Genomic DNA, 25,042 nt, shown 5'->3' with positions numbered 1-25,042 from the left:
CCAATGGTCAGGATTTCCAAGCAAATTGAAAAATAATATATTGATGTTTAGGGAGTGGAGAAAGGTCACAGGCATCCTGGTACAACTCAAAACTCCATTGCCTCCATCTGAAATTGTGGGAAAAAAAGCGTACATATTATTTCTTAAATGGTACATTCTAATCGCAGTCATTCTGCCACTGGGCGACACTGATCAGCTGTCACTATTTTGCATACATCTGTATCATACTGGACAGAACCTATCACCACAACACTCTTGGGCAATGCATTCCAGATCTCTACCACTCAACAAACAAAAAAACGTTTCTTCTCATAACATTTTTGCTTCTTTTACTATTTACTTTAACTCTGTGCCTGCTCTTTCTCAATTATTTCACAAGTGAAAACATTTGCTTCCTGTTTCTGCTATCTAGATCTCTCACAGAACACTTCAATCAGATCTCCTTTGGGACTTCTCCTCTCTAAGCAAAGCATCCTCACTTCTCCCACTTGATTACAGTCATATTTGGTGAGAACCTGACCCTCAATATGCATGGGGCACCCAGTTGACACCCACAAATAACTTAATTTATATTGATAGATCAAAGGAGATACTTTGTCTTTCTCTCTGCCCTGGTGCAAGTTTGCTGTGTTTTCAGCAAAAAGCAGTTTCATGCAGAATTAGGACTACCATTAGTCTAATATCAGTGACCCTTCAACAATACTCTGCCACATAACTCCATATATCAGGCTTCTGAAGCATGCTGCACTCCCCCACAGTTCTTTCAGTGAAACCAAAGTTGATGCCAACTCTGCCACACTTTGGAACAAAACTCAAGTGACTGTTGAACCCAGTAACAATATCAATGTCAGTATCACATGTATCCAGTTTATTGTAAAACAAACAGCAATTTATGACTACATTTCAACTATAACAATTTTAAAAGCAGACAGACTGAATTGTCTAAAATAATGTAGCTTTTTTCAGCTTCATTCATCTTGTATTAACAACACCTCCATTTCAATTTCTGTTAAAATCTAGATAAGTGTTCATTGCACAATTAGCAGAATTAACTACTAACATAAAAGTAGACTTCACACAGGAAATGTCTGACCAGAGGAAGTTGCAGCTATGACTGGATCAATGTGGTATTATTATTCAATTCTGCACCATTTGACAGTAACATGACAAAAATCAGTTTAAAACCACTTCAGCTGCCACTTCGACATGTATCACCAACTTCTCATTTTTCTTCACCACTTATCTTGCCACAGCCTCTTTAACACCTGCATGGAGCTTAACCGACTTGCAACCATTAAATACTGTAATAAACATATTCTTTCTCACCATCATCAGCCTCCCTCAAATTAAAATGACAGAAAAAAGTTAGTAAAATGAGGAAATAAAAGATAGCGTTCATTTCATTAAAAAGATGTGATAACTTCAAATTATACCACATAGAAGTGTCATGACAATCATAAAGTTATTAGCACCCAGTGACAGCAAGACAACTGGCAAGGCAAGGTGAAGGGCTTGCCTCACCATACATAGAGGTTACAATGATATATAATGTTTGTTCAGGATTAATTGTGAGAAGTTTATAGAATATTGAATGGTTGGGACTGTCTAAGACTGAGTTTGTCTTTATTCATTGAAGGGATGCAGACTTGCTGGCTGGCCAAATGTTTACTACCTATCCTTACTTGTTCAAGAGGTGATGGTGAGCTTCCTTCTTGAACCACTGTAGTCCGTTTGGTGTAGGTACACAGGCAATGCTGCTCGGAAAGGACTTCCAGGACTTTGACTCAACACAGTAGAGAACCGCAATATAGTTCCAAAACAAAAACAAAAATAGCTGGAAAAACTCAGCAATTTTGTGTATTGTTCACTGTTTGACACGGGAGTGGTCAAGTGTTGTAACTTTACCAGGTTGACACCTCATCTTAAGTATGATTGGTCCTGTTCCAGGCTTGCCCTCCTGCATTTCTCACTGAATGAGGAATCAGTGCACCCTCCAAACTTGGTTCTAACAAAGATAAAAAATAGTGTAAGGCATATACATTTTTATTGGTTCCATTACCACACACCATACACCCAAACTAACAGCTACTTATTTGGCAGGCTATGTCAAAAGTTAACTTTGGAAATGTCAACAAGCTATTGAGAATGCACTCAATTTTTAAATTAAACAAAAATCTGTCCTGCAATGCTCTTACATAAAATTTTCCAAAATTATAATAAATGGGCAATGTTTTCAAAGCCACAATAATTTCTACATGTCCTCACTGCACAATTGTTCTTTTTGTTTCTAATCATTTTTCTTTGTTACTCATAATTTCCAGCAATCCCCAGTGACTTTCACCATAGTGTTGTTCACAGATACACAAGTTGTCTGACAACAGCCTGTTGTTTGGCTGAGCAGATACAAGCTAATTCTTGAGCATTTCATACATCTTGGGATTTGCTTCTTTCCCCTCACACAAAGTCTGGTTTTAAAGCTGGACTCTCATTATTCATTAGCAGACAAAAACATCTTGTGCCACTCTACTTGTGCACTCAAAGACGCTCAGTAATTGATGTTCCCTCCTATTCACATAATAGTACCTGTTTATGCAGCCATATTTGAACAACACCAGGATGTATAAATAGCTTTATCCACTGTACCAGATTTTAAGCCTCTTAGCAGAAGGAAAGCCTCACAAGTTCTCTGCTGGTTTACAGGAATTTTTCCTGATCAAATTTGTTTGGCTAGAGTATCTGTAATCCACTCCTCGTTGCCAGATTGTGATATCTGCTGGTCACACGTGTAGCATAATCCTACCAGAAATCAGCTTAGTGTTATTTTCATCAAGATTATTTTCATTTTACTCTCTGCAAGACACAGTGTGTTTTCTCACGCAATCATCCCAAACTGGTCTCATTAACCCTGCACAATGCCCCTAAGCACCACATGTGTCTGATTTTCCAGAGGTGGATGTTGAGACCTTCTGCCAATCCTGGCATCAGTGCCTTATTTAAAAGACTAGTGTGCGCCCAGTCAAGTGCTGGCAGTCTGGATCAGTATAGAATTTGTGAATATCATTGCCTCAGACATGACTGCTAAAGGGAAATTTGTGCCCCATCTTATGTACAGTAACATGAAGGTCCTGATAGATGGGATGGCATATGAGAGGGCTGCCCTCTTTCCCCACCACCAGCAGAGGGGACTATAACATCAGACTCTGCCAGGCTGGTCTGATGTTGCCTCCCAGATCAATGGGGACCCAGCTGTTACAGTAATACCCAGCAGGGTAAGAAGAAGACACTTTTCGCCACTACCTCACACTCAGTCTATTTCTGCTACTGCACCAAGGCTCACAGTCAACCCTCGAGAGTGTGGTGCTGGAAAACAACAACAGGTTAGGCAGCATCTGAGGAGCAGGAAAATCGACATTTCAGTCATAAGCCCTTCACCAGGAACAAGGCTACCTTCCCCCAAGCCCCATCTCCCTCCCATTTAAGTCTCAGCCCCCTGGCACACAAGCCTCATTCCTGATGAAAGGTTTATGCCCGAAATGTCAATTCTCCTGCTCCTTAGATGCTGCCTGACCTGCTATGCTTTTCCAGCACCACCTTCTCGACTCTGATCTCCAGCATCTGCAGTCCCCACTCTCTCCTCACAGTCAACCCTCTCACTACGGTAATCAACATACTACTTCACCAAGAAAGAGAATATGGATGCCTCAGTGGACTTTTTTCATTTGTTCAATGGATGTGAACATCGCTGGCAATGCCAGCATTTATTGTCCATTCCTAATAATCCAGAGAGCAGTTAGAAGTCAACCACATTCTATGGATTTGGAGTCACATGTTGACCAGAATGGGTGAAGCCAAGAGATTTCTTTCCCTAAAGGACATTAATGAACCAGATGGATTTTTATGGCAATCATTGAACGGTTGCCATTGAGCTGGTATTTTATTCTAGGTTTCTCATTAAATTCAAATTTCAGCAGCTGCCATGGTCGAATGGAGCTATGTCCCCAGAATATTAACCTGGGATTCTAGATTACTAGTCCATTGACATTACCGCCTGCCACTGCCTCCTCCAATGCACAAGCAAGGTTGTCTCCTGCATTCCCACCAGATCAGATACTGACACCTCAGTCTCTATGTTAACTAGATTGGTCAGGAGCCTATAGATGTGCATCAGTGCCACATCTCTGCAGTTGGGTAAGGAAGAAATGCTCCAGTTTGATGGCACTCAGAGGCCTGACAGAGATCAAGCACTTGGTTAGCCCGGACAGGAGAGGACCCCTTAATTGACAATTCTTTGCTTTATTGACATGCTGAAGTAGGCACAGGAAGAGCAGGCGGGTTTATCTACAGAGAGCACTGGGCAACCTGGCACAAATTTTGCAGCAATATCTTTGGGACCCTGCTGCTTCTGGCATGCAAGCATCTAGCAGTGTTCACGGAAAGGCTAGTGACTGCCATGGAGAGCCAGTACTGTTCTCTCAGAATCTGCTGGGTCTGTGCTCTGAATTGTACTCCACCAAGGAGAGACGGTGGGACTGTTAGGCACCCAGCAGGAGGAGGGACCTCTGAGATGTTGATGCAAGTCTGGAAGAACAACAGTAAGCTGGAGTCAACAGGCAATGATTCTTTCATGTTGGAATTCTTGATGTCCAGTTTCTACCCAGTTGGTGGGAGAACGGAAAAATGCATATTAATAAGGTGTACTTAAGTAATGATGAAATGTTAATGAGCGCTAATACATGCAAAGCCCTCTCACTACTCCCTAGTAAGAATCACATCTCACTATTGAACACTTGGTTGGAAAATATGATTTTTTTTGTTCTTGACATTTAGATGGTCTATACTGGACATCTCACCCATTTTTCCCAACTTTTTTGCAACAGCTTATATAGTTCAGGAACTGGGAAGATTCCACCCATGAAATTCCAATACTGGTTTATTCCAGTTTTCTATAAATGGACACAAGAGGGTACTATTACACCAGACCTGGATTTTAGACTGGAGGCAGTTTCTGTGCAGTTTCGGTGAAGCAGTGATTGTAGGGTTGGTGCTAATTTGAGACTTTAAGAAATTTACGAACCAGTGTTGCAAACAATGTTGCAGATTGGTAGGCCTTAGAGGATGTCTGCTTAGAAGGTGCTTTGGGGAAGGGGTAGTGTTGGGCTTAAAAATATCTTCAAATCAAATAATTAAGGCTTAATCATTAAGGGTTAATTGGACATGAGAGTGAGCAATTGAATTAAATTGGAAAAGTATATGATAAACAGGCCTAATGGAAAAAACAGAGGGATTGGGAAAAATACCTGACTTTGAGGGGCAGTGGGAACTGCCCTCTTCTGCAGTCTACTTGGGTCCACCCGGACTTGTTTTTCCATTTATTTTTTGAGGGCTGGAAAAAAGTGAACTTATTACAGAATGTAACCTGACCATAACCTTAGCATGTAAATTTAGATTCAGAGTAGTATGAATATCAGAGATTTTGCCCTGCTCATTGGACTTCACACCATTTGGTTGGGTTTGTGCAACCAGTGCCTTGGAATCTGAGATAGAGCTCCGAATGCTGCCATTGCTAAAAGAGAATAGAAAGGCACTGTGAGACTCACTTGTTCAAGTCACTTATTAAACTTAATTATGTAACTTTATAATATAGGTATCTAAGTAGTATAAACTAACAATTATTAATTCATATATGTATAGTGTTCAGTTTTTTTAAACCAATAGACGAGCTATATATTGAAGAGCATGTGTTTTGGAACCATTTTCATCAGACCTTAAAGAAACCGATAAGTTTTTTTAATTTCAAAACTTTTACTTTATTCACATAAAATCTCTTTGCATATATACATTATCACTTTTGCACTTTTATTCTGTACAGTAGCATAACAGGGAAAAAAAAAGTTTCTTTCAGCTTAACAATACAGTAAGCAAAGACAGTTTTTCCTGCATTGCTTGTTGTACACGGAGAAGGCACTTCTGCATCTTCTGTTCCATAAGTAAAGCTGTAAAGACACCTACCTTTTGAAATCAGTTCTTCTCACATTTCAGCTCTCAGGTCTCTCCAACAGCTACAAATCCAGCCAAAAAGAGTTAAAAATAGAATGATTGCTGAAATTAAAGCAGGTAGCCTTGCAATTTTTAAATGACCATGTTCACTTTCCCGAGCAGACTGTTGTTGTCTCTTCATCCTTCCTCTCTTCAAATGAGAAGAGAGTGTGATGGATTCCTGTATCATATTTGTTACACTTCAACTTTTGAGGTGACCTTCAACCCATACATTTTTGGAATTAAGTTTCAAACCCAAATCAATCAGTCCGTCAGTCTCCTGGTCAACTACAGAAGCCAGATGAAAGTAATGCATTCTTTATAAAATCTTATCACCAGCAACAGGTGACTAAATGTGTGAGTACAATTCATTCTACCAAATGTACTTTTCTTGTCTGTGTCAGCTTGACATAATTACTACTATGAAAACACTGCTAAATGTACTGAAATAATATAAATTAGATTCATCTGAATTTTTAAGAACAGAAAAATGCCATTAAATTTAATAGTTCAGTTTTGAACAAACTTTTTTTAAAAAGTTGAAAAAAAATTGAACACCAGTGCTTCACTGTGAACAAGCAGTGGTCCAAAATTTGAACATCTGCAGGAGGCACAATACAATAAAGTCAGTTTATCATTTAAACATATCCAAACTAAACACAGTGTATTTAACATTAAGACCTAGATTTCTTATAGTGTACTCCAAATATCTGCAGTTTAATTTCCCCTATTTTTAATGTTTTCTTTTCTGCAGGTGGTGATTTATAATATGTCTTATTCTAGATTCCAATGGTGCTGACCATACACTGAGAGCTTATTCATGTACCCATTCTTAATCTGGGAACCTATGGAGTGAGTATAGACATTTTGTTTAAATGTCCAGGCATCTCTATCAATAATAATATTACTCGCAGCTATTCAGTGGTCACATACCACAAAAGGTAATAGAGAAATTTAGGAGTGGAAATCTGGTTGAATTTTCCTCAATAAAAACTGAAAGAATTGCAGATGTTGTAAATCAGAAACCAAAGCAGAAATTGCTGGAAAAGCTCAGCAGATCTGTCAGCATCTCTGGAGAGAAATCAGAGTTAATGTTTCAGGTCAAATGACCCTTCCTCAGAGCTCTGACATCAGAATCCCCTGCTCCCACCACCACCTTGAATCCTGCACTGGGCTCACCGTCCAAGTTGCCATGTTCCAAAGCCATCGTTTAGCACTGGGCCCACACTTGTTGCCTTCAACGATGCCACAGATCCTGCTGTTGCTGAGCTCATCAAGGGGAAAAGGTAAGATAGGAAAGAAAAGTAGAAAGAAAAGAAGAAAACATAGAAAAGAGAAATGGATGTAAGAAAGCAGGGAGGAGGAGGAGCCTGAATGCTGCTATCCCGACTGACATGAATCCAAATTGACAATGGGTACCAAAGAATGGTTGCATGAAGGTGAATGTTGGAAACTATGTGCTCTTTTCAAACAATTTGAGTTAATTTTATAAAGTATGGCTTAAGTCAAGTAACAAGTGTCAGGATGTATTTTCCCCGTTGATGTTGTGTGATGTTGAATGATATGATCATTAGAAAAATAAAGCAGGTATATAGACAGAATGTACATACATGCCAAAAAAAATATGGTCTTGGCACTGTTGCTTCTGACTAGAAGCAGAATCAGTAAAATATTCTCAGAGCCAGAGACTCAAGAGTTGAATACTGAGAAAGATTTGAATAATCTATTCAAATATATATTTTTTAAAATGATTAAACATGGTGGTGAAAACTTAATATTTTTAGAAAAAAAGATAGATACTCTTTAAAAGATTCTAACAATCTAGAAAATTAACAGTCCATGTACAAAATATTGCAAAGATTCAACTTGGAGATGCCTTTAAACTGTTGAACTGAGCTAAACATGGATAGACCATTTGTATAACCTGCAGTTAAAACTATCAGAAAGAAACACACTTTGAACAGATGTCAGAATACTTAAAATGTTTTCCTAAAAAAACATTTATTCCAGCAGTCTTCAGACTCAAATGCGGTATTCAGCAGGAACACAAAGAATGGTGGATTCAGTGGTAACAGAAATGAGACCATACCATATATGCAGGCTGAAAGCATCAATGAAAAATGAGAATCATAACATAAAGGAGTGAGGAGAGAGATACCTCTGCCTATTGTAGTAGATGAGTTAGGCAACAATAACAGTACAATGAACTCTAGAATTCCCAGAGAATGGTTAACAGGTATTTTTGATGATATTCCAAATTAACTAGTAATCTGTAATTAATAGTTCTAAATGAAATTTCTCCACACAACTTGGAAGAACTAGAAGGAGAAGATAAAGATACTGATCAGGCAGAGGGAATTAAACTTGTTCCAAGAAGCTACAATCTATTAATAAATGTTTTCATTGCAGATTCATTCCATTGTGCTGTGTTGGACAGTGGATGCACATTCAGTATGGGAAGTGGATTGATTAAAATGGTTAGGAAACTGTTGGAAATTTTAGCTTAATTCTAGTCACCACATTACAGGAATGACATAGTTGCTCTAGAGAGAGAGTACAGAGGAGATTTACATGAATGTTGCCAGAACTTGAAAATTGCAGATATGGGGAAAGATTGGAGAAGTTAGGGCATTTTTTAAATGTGGTGCACAGGAGGCTGACGGGTGACTTAATGGAAGTTGGACAGGAAAAACCATCCCACTACTAAGGCAACAGATTTAAGGAGTTTAGTAGAAGGGCTGGAGAAGACTAGAGGTCACCACTGACCACAAAATGAACTGAGCTTAACATCACACAAATGCTGTGGCTTCAAGAGCTTTTCAAAGGTCTTATCAAAGGAATTCTGCAAGTAACTTAACACCTGACTGCACAAAGCCTATCCACCATCTTTGAGACACCAGGCAGGAGTATCATGGAAATATTCCCACTTGCCTGGATGTATACAACTTCAACAACACTCAAGATGCTTGGCATTATTCAAATCACAGGAGTCTGCTTAATTGGTACCATACCTCCACAAACATTTGCTTCCTTCACCACCAATGCTCAATGGCAGCAGTGAGTACCATCCACATTGGTACTCTGCACTGCAGAAATTCAGCAAGATTCCTTAGACAGCATCTTCCACGACATTAGCAACAGATTTATGAGAACATCAGATTCCTTCCAAGCCACTCACTATCCTCATTTGGAAACATGTTGCCTTTCCTTCAGTGTTGCTAGGTCAAAAACCTGGAACTCCGCTCTAACAGCTTTGTCAGTCAACCTGTAGCAAACTGTCAGCACTTAACTATCTTCTTAATGGTGACCGGGAATAGGCAATAAATGCTAGCTCAGTCAATAAAATAATGCCTTTGAATTAATTTTTTAAAAAAGAGGCTGGTGAATATCTGGAATTCGCTGCCTAGTTTAATAGTTGAGGCAGAAACCCTTAGCTCACTTAAATGAAACCTAAACCTGCATGACATTGACCAGGTGTTGGAATGTGGGATTGGAATGGGCAGCTAATATATTCAAATGTTGGAAAACAATTTGAGTTGAATGGCCTCTTTCTACACTGTAACCTTTTTATGATTTGGAGATGCCAGTGTTGGACTGGGGTGTACAAAGTTAAAAATCACACAACACCAGGTTATAGTCCAACAGCTTTAATTGGAAGCACACTAGCTTTTGGAGCGTCGCTCCTTCATCAGGTGATGGTGGTGGGCTCAATCCTGAAATGAAATTTTGAAATCGAAGGAACAAAGTAAGATTAAGGAATTAGACAGTTCTAAACACTTCAGATTTGGGGATAACATGCTAAAATCATTGAGAAGAGGAATGATTTCCTGTAGAATGGTCAGGGTAAACCACTTTGTCAGTACATATGTAGTGTCATGTGACATGCTCTTACTGTTGAGCAAGCTGTCTATGACAAAGGTTTAAATGAAATTTGAACAGAGCTTTGCAATTGCTTTTGGAAACGCAATGAATTTATAATTCACACAATCTGGACATTATGTTCCCTTAACAATACTTAACTTCTCAATCATAGAATCACACAGTGCAGAAGATGCCATTCAGCACTAGGCACATAGTATTGATTGTTATGGCACTTCAAGTATTCATCCAAGTCCTTTTTAAAGGTTGTTATGTTTACCTGCCTCAAATAGCCTTCCAGGCAGTGTATTTCAGGTCCCTACCACTATCTGGTTGAAAACAGTTTTCCTCAAGTCCCATCTAAACCTCCTGCCTTTCACCTTAAGATTACACGCCCTTGTTACTGACTCTTCAACTAAGGGGAACAACTGCTTTCTATCCATCCTGACCATGCCCCACATAATCTTAAACATCACTATCAGGTCCATCCTTAACCTTCTCTGCTCCAAAGAAAATAATCTGAGCTATCCAGCTTCTCTTTGTAGTCAAGATGCTCCATCCCAAGCATAATCCTAGTGAATTTCCTCTTCACTCCCTTCAGTGTAATCATATCCTAGCTTCCCAGTAGCCTGCCATACATTGAGTACTCCCTTGCCTTGTTACTTCTTCCAAAGTGCATGACCTTATACTTATGAGGGTTAAATTCCATCTGCCACTGATTTACTGACCTGACCATTCCTTCTATTTCCTCCTGTAACCTAAGACCTTCCACTTCACTGTCAACCATCTGGCTAAACATTATGTCATCTGCAAGCTTACTTATCAGTTCCTCCAATCAAAATATAAAGTTCCAGTTATTGGCATCAGGAAGCAAAGGGAGGAAAGAAAACTAATTATCTTAACATTACACAGCAGTTTGTCATCCATCTTCTCATTGGTTAAAATCCTCCTACAGGAGGTAATAATATAGGCCATTGTGTACACCAAAACTATAGAAGACATTAGTAATAGATGTGATATATTTAACAAATATAGGAGGACACCATCAAATTCAATAGTGAGTTAGAGTTCCTAGGTAATGAATAATGTGGAAGAAACCACATAGTAATGGAGGAGATGATTCATAAAATTCCAGCAGACTAATTAAATAGCAAATTAAGTTTTACCCTTATATAAACAATCTATATACTGAATACCTTGCCAATGCTGGGGCTATAATAGATTGGGAAAGGACTACAATTAGACCTTTTGTTTTGGCCATGTAATTGCCCCATAGGCAGAAAGAATAACATTCATTAAGCACAAGGTTTTACAGAAAGTTTGTTGTGTCTGATGACGTTATGTAATGTCATAAAAATTTAATCTAGGGACGTAGTATATTACAAAAGTTAAAGGCAGAATAGAGTCATAGAGTCATACAGCATGGAAACAAACCCTTCGGTCCAACTCATCCATACCGACCTGTCTTTTTTAAACAGAACTAGTCCCATTTGCCAACATTTGGCATTTATCCTCTGAACGTTTCCTATTCATATTCCCATCCAGTTGCTTTTTAAATGCTGTAATTGTACCTGCCTTGACCACTTCATCTGGCACACACCATTTCATACACACACCACCCTCTGTGTGAAAATGTTGCCCTTTGGGTCCTTTTAAACCTTTTCCCTCTAACCTTAAACCTATGGCCTCTAGTTTTCGACTCCGCTACCCTGAGAAAAGGACCTTGATTATCCATTATCCACCCTATCCATGCTCCCTATGATTTTATAAACCTCTATAAGGTCACCACCACAGCCTCTTACGCTCTAGGGAAAGAAGTCCCAGCCTATCCAGCCTCTCCTTAAAACTCAAAAATCTCCAGTCTCATTAACATCCAAGAATGAGAGGAAACATCTGGGTAAGGTCATAGTGTCATATCTTGTTGCAGGATCACCCTGGAAATCCAGTGCTGCTTTTCCCAGAATTATCACAAAAGTTAAAGATGTTATCAAAGTCTGCAAAATTCCATAATTAATCTGTCTCTTCAGAACCAGGTTGACAGAAAGCACAGACCAGGTTTCTATGCTTAAAAAGAAGTATTATTGATAACAAATAAATAGATTCTAACTACAGGTAAACAACTACATACTGTTGATCTACAACTCTACTGGCTAAAACTCTAATCCCCTTATAAACCTACGCACATATACATATGAGGGAAGCCATGAAAATTATTCAAATTTGTTTTTGGCTTAGATGAAAGCTAACAGGAAGGTTATGGTGTATCTGAGTTAGGGCCACCTTGCTGAAAGTAGATTGCTTTCAGTTTAAAACAGATCCAGTAACTTTGGGTAGAAACTCGCAGAATTCTTTTTTGTGCAGATCAACGGTTATCTGTAGGGAGGTTCTGCAGAATTCCAACAATGTGTGATAAATAAAATAAGTCTCGTCTGTGTGCAAACAGTTCAACTGAACAATTAGACTTCTTAACTGATCTATTTGAATCTTGGATGCAGGATTATTTTCCATGAGAATCTTTGATGAAAAGTTTAAGATTGGCAGTCAAGCGGCTGGGGCCTTTAAATATGTATGGTTAAGTGTATTCTGTGGAACACGTCAGACTGACTCTGAATCGATAATCTTATGTAGAACATATCAATTTCATCCAAGCAAATAGACCCAGATTCTCATCAGCCTGAGATGCCAAGAAAATAAAGTGGTAGTTAAAAGTTGCTGAAACACGAGCAAAAGTAGAAGCATTGGATACAGGGTGTACTCACCTAATATGATGAAGCAAAGGACATAGGACAATCTGAGAAAACTTTGTCCATAGAACGTTACACAGATAAACATTCTCTGTGGGACAATGTTCATTCAACAAAGGTGTCACAGTGAAAAGGTTGAGGATTTACCTTACTAGTGAGAAGTATTGGAAAGAAAAGCATTTTCTAAACTAAAAAGGGTCAATGCAGTTCACTAATTATCAGGCTGTTTTACAAAAGGAACTGCTATTCCGAAGAAGCAAAAACAGAAATTGCTGGAAAAGCTCAGCAGGTTTGGCAGCATCTGTGGAGAAAATTCCAGTGACCCTTCAGAGCTGATAGAAACCAACCTTTTCAACGCTACTATGCAAAAGATATGGTAGGGGGAGAGGGTAAGGAGTAAGTGATAGATGCAGCACAAAAAGAGAGAATAAAGTTGGACAAAGGAGTGATAACAGTCAGCTTAGGAGATTGAATTGCTGCGAATGGGGACTAACAATGAGTTGGACCCAGCTAAGGGCCCTTTCAACTATACATCCTCACACTCTACTGCCTGTGAAGTCTTTATTCCATTCTCCCAGTTCTTCTGTCTCATTGCATCTGTTCTGATGTTGCTAACTTCAACAAAGGGACCTCCAAAACGTTCACCATCTTCTTCAACTAAAGATGTGTATTAGCTAGATCTGACTCTTTTCCCATACTTCATCCCTTACTCCCTCTCTTTCCTCTCACAATAGCAATAGGGCCCCACTTGTCTTCACCCACCATTTCCTAAGAATGGTCAGAGTCCAAAATGTTAACTCTGCTTTCTCTCTACAGATGCTACCAGACCTGCTGAATTTTCCCAGCAAATCGTATTTTTGCACTTAATACATTTTAATTTAGGGGCTGGTAGCTTACTCAATCAATTATTTGTTTGAACCTTCCTAAGGAATGAATAGTGAATTGGTAGGCAAGTCAGGATGTTCACCTCTCTCCTTGTTCATCACTCAGCTTGAGGTCAACTTCTTAATTTACTTCAAGCTGATGGACATTTCCTAGCCTTTTCTACACACATCCATAGATAAGAGGATTCACAGAACATAAATTACTCCCTGATTTCAGTCCTAAAATGTAGTGACATCAATATTGGGAACACAGTCTTTGTGACCTGTATCTCCACCTTGTCTTGGTTCATACTATGTTATTTGCTTCTACTTTTCCAGTGAGATAAAATCAATGCTGCACCAGCCAATTCCACAAGAGATATATATTATCCTAAAACATATTATTTATTAAGGATTCCTTATTTTTTAACAAGGTCCAGGCTTACACTCCTATCAAACTGACGGGCATCCATCTCAGTTTTTTCAAAGTTTACGTATGCATGTCACTGGCTGGCCAGAATTTGTCCAATTGTCTTTGAGATGGAGAACTGCCTAATTAAACCATTGAAATCGGTTCGGTGTAGGTAGATCCATGATACCATTAGGGAGGAAGCTCCATGACTTTGACCCAGCGATAATGAAGGAAAGACAATTTATTTCCAGGTCAGCACAGTTAGTGGTTTTGAGGGGAACTTGAGTGTGATGATGTTCCCATGTATTTGCTGCCCTTGTCCTTCTAGATGATAAAGCTGTGGATTTGAAAATAACGTCTAATGCATATTTTAGATGGGATGCACTGCTGACAACGAGCATTGGTGGTATTGGGAGTGAATGTCTGTGATGTGGTACCAATAAAGCAGGACACTTTCTCCTGAATGGTGCCAAACTTCTTGTGTGTTGCTGGAGTTGTACTCAATGATATGAGTGGAGAGTATTCCACTATATTCCTGTCTCCTGTCTTGTAGATGGTGGACAGGCTCTGGTGAGTCAAGAGATGAGTTATTGCAGGATTCATAACATCTGACTTGATCTTGTAGCTACAATATTTATGTGGCTAGTTTAGTTTCTGGTCAATTGTAACCCCAATGATGTTGACAGTGGAAGAATGATGGTTATTTCATTCAATGTCAAGGGGGAACGATGATTTAATTATATTTTGTTGTAGATCGTTATTGCCTGAAACTTTCCTGTTGAATGTTAATTGCTACTTGTCAGCCAAAACCTGGATATTGTCCAGGACTTGCTGTATTTGGACATGACTGCTTCAGTATCTGACAAATCACCAATGGTGCTCAACATTGTGCAATCATCAGCAAACATCCCATTTCTGTTCTTATGATGGAAGGAAGGTCATTGACAAAACAGCTCAAGATGGTTGGACCAAGGATACTTCCCTGAGGAACTTCTGCAGAGGTATCCTGGAGCTGAGATAACTGACCTCCAACAACTACAATCATCTTACTTTGTTCAAGATATGATACCAACCAGTGAGAGTCATAGAAAAATACAACCCGGAAACAGGCCCTTCGGTCCAACTCATCCACGCTGACCAGATATCTTAAATTAATCTAGTCCCATTTGCCATCTTTCCTTAATCCCATTTACTCTAGTTTTGTGAGCATTCCCTGATATCACACTTGGTCAAATGTGGCCTTGATGTCAAAGGCAGTCACTCTCACTTCTTCTCTGGAATTCAGCTCTTTTATCCATATTTGAACTCAGGCTATAATGAGGTCCAGGCAGAATCCAAACTGAGCATCAGTGAACAGGTTACTACCGAGCAGGTGCTGCCTGATAACATTGTGAATAACACCTTCTATCACTTTCACTGATGATTAAGAGTTAGACTGATGGGGTGGTAATGGGTTAGAGTTGATTTGTCCCTAATTTTTGTGTACAGGACATACCTAGGCAATTTTTCACATTATCAGGGAGATGTGAGTGTTGTAGCTGTAGAGGAAAAGATTTGCTAGATATCAGGCAAGTTATGGAATTTACATCTTCAGAACTATTGCTGGGATTTTGTTAGAGTCATAGCTTTTCTGGCATCCAATGCTTCCAGGTTATTTTTGATATCATGTGGAGTGAATTGAATTGGCTGAAAACTGGCATCTGTGGTGCTGGGAGACTACTTGGGAAAGAAAAGCACCAGAGATAACCTCATACACATTCGCAGAAGTTATTCATAAAGAGACACATTACAAACATGTATCAGTGCAAACAAATGCTGGTTTGAGTCAGTTTTTTGTTATTGGAGCCCAAGTAAATTCTCAGTTAACGGTCAACATCAGCACACAATTCAATATGATTAGATAAATGTTTAAATTGTTGTCAGTGTAATTCTTAGCACGCTTGTGATTATTTATCAAATGCTGACCAATCACATATATGATTATATGTTTGAATTTTGCAAACACGTGCTGATTGTTTTGGTCAATATCATGCTTTTTGTGAAAAGCATATGCAGTTTGTTACGATCCACCAATCTTAGAATATATGGCCTGTATACATAGCACCACATTAACATTGAAATACATATACTGCATTACTCAATTGTGTGATAGGCAGAATATGTTATTGACTTAGCAGCATATTGTTACTGCATAACAACAACATAGAACAGCTAGCTTCATCTGTTGTTCAAAATATTGTGGTATATGAATTTTATCCCAGTATGATGCTAGGTAGGGACATAGGAAGACAGGAACGCTGAAAAACCTCTGAAAAAAACAACTACTAATATACAATTAAAAGGCTAGCATTACATAAAAGGCAAGGTCCTTAAACTCCACTCAAGGAAATTTCAAAAGATTGTCTCCTGTTCAAAGTATGGTGAGTTTTGTGAAATTACTATGAGAGAACTGATGCTTACAGTAAGAGTTGTGTGCTGATATATGGCAGCAGCACTCTCCTGGGAAAGGGATATTTACTGATCTAAGATCAAACAAACAGACGATGGATGAAGCTTATCTCCATTTGTGATGATGTTCATTTACGTCCTCAGTCTTCAGGAACTAACTAGTGTTAGTGTTAGGCTGAAGCCAGCATAGGTCACTTTAAAGTATTTGTTTTTTTCTCAAGAGCCTCTTTGTATACCTTATTTCAAGAAGCTGGAGGGAGCTCCATGTCAATTACCTGTTGATATCATTGTCCAATCATCAAGACACAGGTAGCGAAGGTAAGACTTCCTCCTGTCTCTCATTTTGTCTCTGGGTCATCTTGCAGGTTATCTCATGCTTGATGCCATTCATTAACTTTTGCCAGATACTTGTCTTGATTTTCTTTGTGTATCTGCAAAACTATGTTGGAAGGGAAAGAAAAAGAGAAAAACAACCTTTTGCATGGGCATCATGACTTCAGACTTCATTGGAAATGAATTCTGATTAGGCAGAAGGGTAAGGGTTTCTCCCCCAGCCATGAGTCAGAGTTGGAAAGGCTGGTTTGGACCCCAATTTCGGGCACGTGAGTAGGCAATTAACACAGAGAGATTATCAAGGAAATCTTGTCAGAGGTGAGGGAAGGGGTGCACTGAAAACCATCCCTTTTCCTTTCCTTTGAAACTGCTCCTCTATCACACCATCTTACCTTTTTCTGAGGATTTCAACATGAACCCTGGTGAAAGTCCAAATGAACTATCAGCAGCAGCCACTGCCTATGCGGCACTGCTGGAAATTGAAAGCTGTCAGTTCTAATTATGATAAAAGATAAACAGAAGATTGGGGTGCAGGTTCATAGTTCCTTGAAAGTGGAGTCACAGACAGATAAATAGTGAAGAAGGCATTTAGTATACTTTCCTTTATTGGTCAGAGCATTGAGTATGGGCGGTTGGGAGGTTCAGCGTTGGGAGGTCATGTTGTACCGTACAGGACATTGGTTAGGGCACTTTTGGAATATTGTGTGCAATTCTGGTCTCCCTCTTATCGGAAGCATGTTGTGAAACTTGAAAGGGTTCAGAAAAGATTTACAAGGATGTTGCCAGGGTTGGAGACATTGAGCTATAGGGAATGGCTGAACAGTCTGGGGCTGTTTTCCCAGGAGTGTTGGAGGTTGAGGGATAACCTTATAGAGATTTATAAAATCATGAGGGGCATGGATAGGATAAATAAATAAGGTCTTTTCCCTGGGTTGAGTGATTCCAGAAATAGAGGGCATACGTTGAGGGTGGGAGGGGAAGGATTTAAAAAGGACCTAAGGGGCAACTATTTTACACAAAGGGTGATGTGTTTATGGAATGAGCTGCTAGAGGAAGTGGTGGAGGCTGGTCAATTACATCATTTAAAAGGCATCTGGATGGGTACGTGAATAGGAAGGCTTTTAGCGATATGGGCCAAGTGCTGGCAAATGGGATTAGATTTGTTTAGGATATCTGGTCAGCATGGACAACTTGGACTGAAGGGTCTGTTTCCGTGCTGTACATCTCTGTGACTCTATAAGATGGCAGATAAAATGCAGATGGAGACAACCAAAATTAATTTTGTGAAGATGAAGAATGTGTTAACAACTAGAAAAGTCATGCCTGTAACAAGGGGAAAAAAAACTCAAAAGAGGCTACATTCTGTTTACTTTCATGCATGCCTCAAACATATGGGCAATAAGTGAATATTTATGAAAGAAAGTAGAAGGCCACAACATTGTAGATTCTAAGATGTCTCCTAAAAATCCACATAGGGACCATAAAATAAATGGGGAGTCACTTGAAACTGCAAGAGCAAAATAAACTGTTAAAAGAAAACATTTGGGTCATTTGATTGGAGCTGAAAGGTGACAGAGGTCATCTCAAGAAAGAAAAGTGGAGGGCAGCAGAAAGAGAAGTTGACCTTGGCATAGTTAGTTGATGGATGTCACCAAGTATTCACATGTGAATTACAGTAAACATGTAAAGATTGTCCAAAACAGAAAAGCATGGCATGCATCATGTCAGGAATAGATACAAACAGCAGCTTTGCAGATACCATACAGACAAGGTGAAACTCTTTTGAATTTTTCTTATTTGTCCTCATTGTTTTTTTAGATTAGATTACCTTACAGTGTGCAAACAGGCCCTTCAGCCCAACAAGTTCATGCTGACCCTCTGAAGAGTAACCAACCGGACCCATTTCCCTCTGACTAACGCACCTAACACTATGGGCACTTTAAAATGGCCAATTCACCTGACCTGCACATCTTTGGACTGCGGGAAGAAACCCGCAGACACTGGTAGAATGTGCAAACTCCACACAGTCACCCAAGGCTGGAATTGAACCTGGGTCCCCGGCATGGTTTTGCAACAGTGCTAACCACTGAGCCACCATTTTGGATCTCTAATGAGAACAAAACACCTAATGCTGTGGGGGGGGTGGGCTAGAAGTTTAGATGAAACGCACTCAACATTTCACGAGCTTAGGTCTACCGCTGAACAAGTGGATGCCAGCACTCCCTGCAGGCTGGGGGAGGAGTGGGGAGATCATTTTTCCCACTGTGTGTGCATATAACGCGTCCTTCACGTTGAACAGTTATATTGTGGAAAATAGACAAATAAACGCAGCGACTCGCAATGCCACATTGTCCTCAGGAACCTTTTCACGGAGTGTTGTGTTCACTTTGCCCAAGGGCCGAGCTGATGGACACGTGAATAATTTCGCACAGGGGTAACTGTAAAACCATCTGGGGACTGTGAGGGGGTTTAGCGCCAATAGATTCCTCCGCCTGAACTGTCAGAAAGAGACTGATGGGTTTCTCCCTGGGAGACAGTTGTACCGCTCAGGTGAGATAGCAGCCTCGAGAGTCGAGCTGAAGGGACTGAGGGAACATCAGCGTTCCATCACAGCGAGGAGGGGAGGGGGGGAGTCGCCAGGGACAAGGCGGAAGTGACGCGACACTGCCTGCAGTCACATCCGGTCCTGGTTTGTCCGCGCGACCTGCCCCAAAATGGCAGCCGAGCAGAAGCGGCTCCCGCCGGCCGTCACCCCCGACTCCACAGCCGGCGCCGGCGCCGGCGCCAGCGCCGAGAAGGACAGCAACAAAAAGGTGGTTTTTGTCTTCGACCGCCGCCTCGGAGACTCTCTGGAGAAATGTCTGGACCTCAGCAGCTGGAACACGTTTGCCGAGTTCAAGAGCGCCGTGTGTCGGGTGAGGAGCGAGGGGAGGGGAGGGGAGGGGAGGGGCACTCCGGAGCCGTGGCCCAGGGAGCGGAGGAGAGATGGGGGAAAACAACGTCTGGTGATGGCGAAGAATCAAGGGGCAGAGCGTTTGGTGCGGCAGGAGAAAGGGGAAGGAGCAGAGAGCTTGGTGGCGGTTGGGGAGAAGAGGTTGAGGGGCTGGTGGAGGGGAGAGGAAAGGAGAAGGGGCGCAGGAGGTGGATGGGGAGAGGAGGACTGGGGCAAGACAGCAGATGCAATGGGAGATGTGAGGGTAAGAGAAGGTGCGTGGGGACAGGGGGTGGTGGCTTCAGTAGACAGATGTTGGCGGGTTGGGACTGAAGGAGAGGACTCCATTGCAGAACGGTGGTTATGGGGTTGGGGGTGCTAAAAATGGATCAAACCGTCAGGGACTGGAGTGGCACGCTGAGCACTGATCCTGGCAGTACCCCCAGTGAAGTGGTGCTATTGTCCAATAAGAGAGCAAGTAATGAACCATTAAACTACTGGGCAGTCAATACAATTTCAGTGGTGGAGAGGTTGTTGAAAATTGAGAGACAGAATGTGCAGTTGGGGAAGTAGGTATTAATCAAGTCAGCATGATTTAATAACCTGAGAACTCTGTGGAAAGCTAGAGAAGTGATTGCTGGGCCTCTTGCTGAGATATTTGTATCATCAATAGTCACAGGTGAGGTACTGGAAGACTGGAGATTGGCAAACGTGGTGCCACTGTTTAAGAAGGGTGGTAAAGACAAGCCAGGGGACTATAGACTGGTGAGCCTGACCTCGGTGGTGGGCAAGTTCTTGGAGGAAATCCTGAAGGACAGGAAGTACGTGTATTTGGAAAGGCAAGGACTGATTCGGGATAGTCAACATGACTTTGTACATGGGAAATCATGTCTTACAAACTTGATTGAGTTTTTTGAAGAAGTAACAAAGAAGATTGATGAGGGCAGAGCAGTAGATGTGATCTATATGGACTTCAGTAAGGCGTTCGACAGGTTCCCCATGGGAGACTAATTAGCAAGGTTAGATCTCATGGAATACAGGGAGAACTAGCCATTTGGATACAGAACTGGCTCAAAGGTAGAAGACAGAAGGTGTTGGTGGAGGGTTGTTTTTCAGACTGGAGGCCTGTGACCAGTGGAGTGCCACAAGGATCGGTGCTGGGCCCTCTACCTTTTGTCATTTACATAAATGATTTGGATGTGAGCATAAGAGATACAGTTAGTAAGTTTGCAGATGACACCAAAATTGGAGGTGTGGTGGACAGCAAAAAGGGTTACCTCAGCTTAAAACAGGATCTGGACCAGATGAGCCACTGGGCTGAGAAGTGGCAGATGGAGTTTAATTCAGATAAATGTGAGGTGCTGCGTTTTGGGAAAGCAAATTTTAGCAGGACTTACACACTTAATGGTAAGGTCCTAGGGAGTGTTGCTGAACAAGGAGATCTTGGAGTGCAGGTTCATAGCTCCTTGAAAGTGGAGTCGCAGGTAGATAGGATAGTGAAGAAGGCGTTTGGTATGCTTTCCTTTATTGTTCAGAGTATTGAGTACTGGAGTTGGGAGATCATGTTGCGGCTGTACAGGACATTGGTTAGGCCACTGTTGAAATATTGTGTGCGATTCTGGTCTCCTTCCTATCGGAAAGATGTTGTGAAACTTGAAAGTGTTCAGAAAAGGTTTACAAGGATGTTGCCAGGGTTGGAGGATCTGAGCTACAGGGAGAGGCTGAACAGGCTGGGGCTGTTTTCCCTGGAGCGTCAGAGGCTGAGGGGTGACCTTATAGAGCTTTACAAAATTGAAGGACGTGGACAGGATAAATAAACAAAGTCTTTTCCCGGGGGTCGGGGAGTCCAGAAGTAGAAGGCATAGGTTTAGGGTGAGAGGGGAAAGATATAAAAGAGAGGGTGATACGTGTATGGAATGAGTTGCCAGAGGATGTGGTGGAGGCTAGTACAATTGCAACATTTAAGAGGCATTTGGATGGGTATATGAATAGGAAGGGTTTGTAGGGATATAGGCCGGGTGTTGGCAGGTGGGACTAGATTGGGTTGAGATCTCTGGTCAGCATGGACGGGTTGGACTGAAGGGTCTGTTTCCATGCTGTACATCTCTATACCTCTATGACTCGAAGTGGAAGGTCATGTCTGATCAACTTCATTGAATTTTTTGTAGAGGTAACCCATTATGCAAATGAAAGCAATGCACTTGACTAATCTGTTGGACTTCAAGGCTTTTAATAAGATCTTGCAGGAACACTAAGTGTAAGAGCCCATGTATTCAAGGAAACTTGGCTAATTGGATCTGGAATTGGCTGAATGGAAGAAAGTAGAGGCTAATGGTCAAGGGGTGTTTTTGTAACTCTCTGTCCAGTGTGGTTCTGCAGGGATAAGTGTTGGGGCACTTGTTTGTGGTATATATAATGCTTTAGACTTGAATGTAGGAGGGTTGATCAATCAGTTTGCTGATGATGAAATTGGTAGGATAATATTTCATGTGGAAGATGGTCTGAGATTACAAGGTAATGTAAATGGCTGTTGAGATGGGCTGATCAGCGGCAGATGGAATTCAATTCGGGTATGTGTGAGGTGATGCACTTGGGCAGGACAAACAAGGCAAGGAAATACATGATGAATGGTAGGACCTCGGGAAGCATTGAGATCAGAAGGATCTTGGCATGCATATCCTTAAGCGAGTGAGACAGGTACATAAAGTGGTTTAATAGATGCCTCAATGGACAGGTAATACGGTGTAGCTCTGAGCATCGTGTGGAAGTGGAATATCCTAGCAGGCATTGCTTGAATCCAGCATTCTGTAAACTTTCCATTAGAACACAAGAAATAGAAGCAGGAGTAGGTCATTTGGCCCCTCAAGCCTGACAAGATCGTGGTTGCTCTGTCCCACACCTCAACTCTTCATTTGTACCATTTACTCCATGATACTTTAAAGATCTATCCACCTCCTTTAAATACTTCTGGGTTAGAAAATTTCAGTCATTCTTCATGCTCTGGGAAAGAAGTTTCTTCGCACCTCAATTTTAAGTGAATGTCCCCTAATTCTGTAACTGTAACCCTCTACTTTGAGACTTTCACACTAGCAGAGATGTCATCTCAACAGCTACCCTGACAAGTCCCCTCAAGTCCTGTGTGCTTCAATAAAATCAACCCTCATTCCTCAAAACTTTAATGAATAAAGGCCAGACCTGTTTAGCTGTTCATATGTCAATCCTAAATCCCAGGAATTAACATAGTTAACCTCTTTTGAACTGCCCTCATGTGAATTTCTCCTTCCTTGAATATTGGGACCAAAACTATACACAACATTCTCCAGATACAGTCTCACCAACACCCTAAATAGTTGTAAGTAGACTTCCCTATATTTAAATTCCAATACCATAACAATATAATCTAAAATTTAATTTTCCTCCTTAGTCACTTGCATTAACCACATGGTAATGTTTCGTGTTTAATGCACAAGAACATACTGATTGCTCTGTGGTGCATTTTTATGAGTTTCTCTATATTTAAATGATCTTTCTTTGTGTAGATTTTCTACCCTTTCATTCCATTGCTTCAATTTATCCTGTTCACTATCCTGTACCTCTGCTGTCTGACTTGTTTGAGACTTCCTTTCAATGTAACCCTCTCTCCTCACTAAAATTAGTTAAAATTAATACAATCCTAGTTATGTGGTTCAATGTTTTTAAAATATTCGTTCATGGAATGAGATCATTGCAGGCTAGGCCAGCATTTATTGCCCATCTCTAAAGAGTCAATCACATTGCTATGGGTCTGAAGTCACACAGGCTAGACCAGATAAGGATGGCAGTTTCTTTTCTTAAAGTATATTAGTAAACCAGGTGAGCTTTTCCCGCAGTCAACAATGGATTCACCAAACGCTTAACTTCAGATGCCACCGGCTCCCATGGGACATTCAAATTTAGATCCCCAGAGCATTACCTGGGTCTCTGGGTTTACAGTCCAGCAATAATAACACGAGGCTGTTGCCTACCCTATGAAACCCATGCCTGTGGAGCAGCTCTGTCTTTTCTCAGGACTGGTGCCGGTGTGCTGTGAATCGGGACCCATTGCTGTCACACCAGTCTTTGAGCCGCACATTTACCTATGCCACTATGCTTTCTTAAAAAAAAATTGTGGGATGAGTGTGACCATGCATACGCATGGTCAACATACAGCTTTCATTGACCCATTAAGCAAGGTTACGTCTTTGGTGTTTGGAAGGTGTATTGAATAGTAAAGAAGAGGCCCATTGACTCTGCACCAACTAAGTCTACTCTGCATCTGCACTTGGTCCACAGCAACTGAAATATCAACATTCAAGGCTTATCCGGCTACTCTTTAAAGGTTGTGAGGTTTCCCACAAATTTTCATTTGACAACTGAAGGAACTTGGAAGTAAACTGGCTATTTGTGTGCTGAATGCAGCTTTTGTCCTTTTTTTCAGGCTTTTGATATTACTGCAGGAAATAATTTTGTAATTACAACGACAAATAGGAAAGAAATTAAAAGTCAAAACTTTGGTAAGTTTGTTCCAATATCATTTATGTTTTGGTTGGATGCTCTGATCGGACTTTACGTAATATAGCATCTTTCATCTCGTTGCCTGGCTGAGTACAACGCATTATCATGTGTGATGACCTTGCTGTATTGAATGCTTTAAAGTCTGATATAACTGACCACAGTGAGAGAATGTAGCAACTATACAGATCCTGAAATGATATCTTGTGCTATACTTGCACATAAACTATATAATACTTGATTCAAAACTAATGTAGCTTTCTCAAGTAAATATCTAAAGATTGATGAACCTTCATAGTTAATATTTTTTAGAGGACTTAGATTTTGAAAGATTACGGGGAAGGATTTTAGTAAAAGGGTCAATTTCAAGTTTTGTACTGTAAAACAGTTTTTGGACTATTGCCTGAAAATTAGGAAAATTACAAGGAAATGTTTGAAACTTTGGGAAAATGTGTGAAGCTAATAAGAGTATGGAAGATACTGTTTTTTAGGGACATTGAGCCCAGTCAGGATAACATTTATTATGGGTCCAGGAGAACTCAGCATGGCAACAAGCTACTGATTAATCAAGTTGCCGTTTAACATAGGCTCTGAATGGAATGAATAAGATAAAGTGAAGCGAGGAAGCCACATTTTTCCCCATCCCCTTTTTGTAAAGTGACTATCTCTGATTTTGTGCTGAAAGTGCAGAAAGACCAAAAGGGACAAAAAAGATCATGTGTCCGATCAAGAAACCTGTGGGCTACAGACTGATCATTGCTATGCAGATAGCATTAAGGCATCTCTGAAGTTTTGATAATTGTGAAATCAACTCCATCTAGTTCTGTGATTTTTGGTTGGTGATACAACTCTTCTGACTATTGTTTTTTCTTCCATTCATTTATAT

The 25,042-nt window shown here is 40.6% G+C and overlaps 1 protein-coding gene across 4 annotated transcripts in view; it reads left to right on the top strand.

Moving 5' to 3' along the window:
- The first annotated feature begins 19,388 nt into the window (after window positions 1-19,388).
- The window catches only part of smchd1 (structural maintenance of chromosomes flexible hinge domain containing 1), a 127,899-nt gene continuing 122,245 nt past the window's right edge, over window positions 19,389-25,042 (top strand). For all 4 annotated transcript variants that reach the window (XM_072570385.1, XM_072570384.1, XM_072570383.1 and 1 more), the window contains exons 1-2: window positions 19,389-19,609; window positions 24,083-24,158. In XM_072570385.1, coding sequence (XP_072426486.1) covers window positions 19,409-19,609; window positions 24,083-24,158 — 277 coding nt within the window. In that variant the 5' untranslated portion in view covers window positions 19,389-19,408. The remainder of the gene's footprint in view (window positions 19,610-24,082; window positions 24,159-25,042) is intronic.

Source organism: Chiloscyllium punctatum, chromosome 5 (assembly GCF_047496795.1).
Source record: "Chiloscyllium punctatum isolate Juve2018m chromosome 5, sChiPun1.3, whole genome shotgun sequence".
NCBI lineage: Eukaryota > Metazoa > Chordata > Chondrichthyes > Orectolobiformes > Hemiscylliidae > Chiloscyllium > Chiloscyllium punctatum.
The sequence above is the reverse complement of the archived record's forward strand: the minus strand, read 5'-3'. Positions and strand labels throughout refer to the sequence as shown.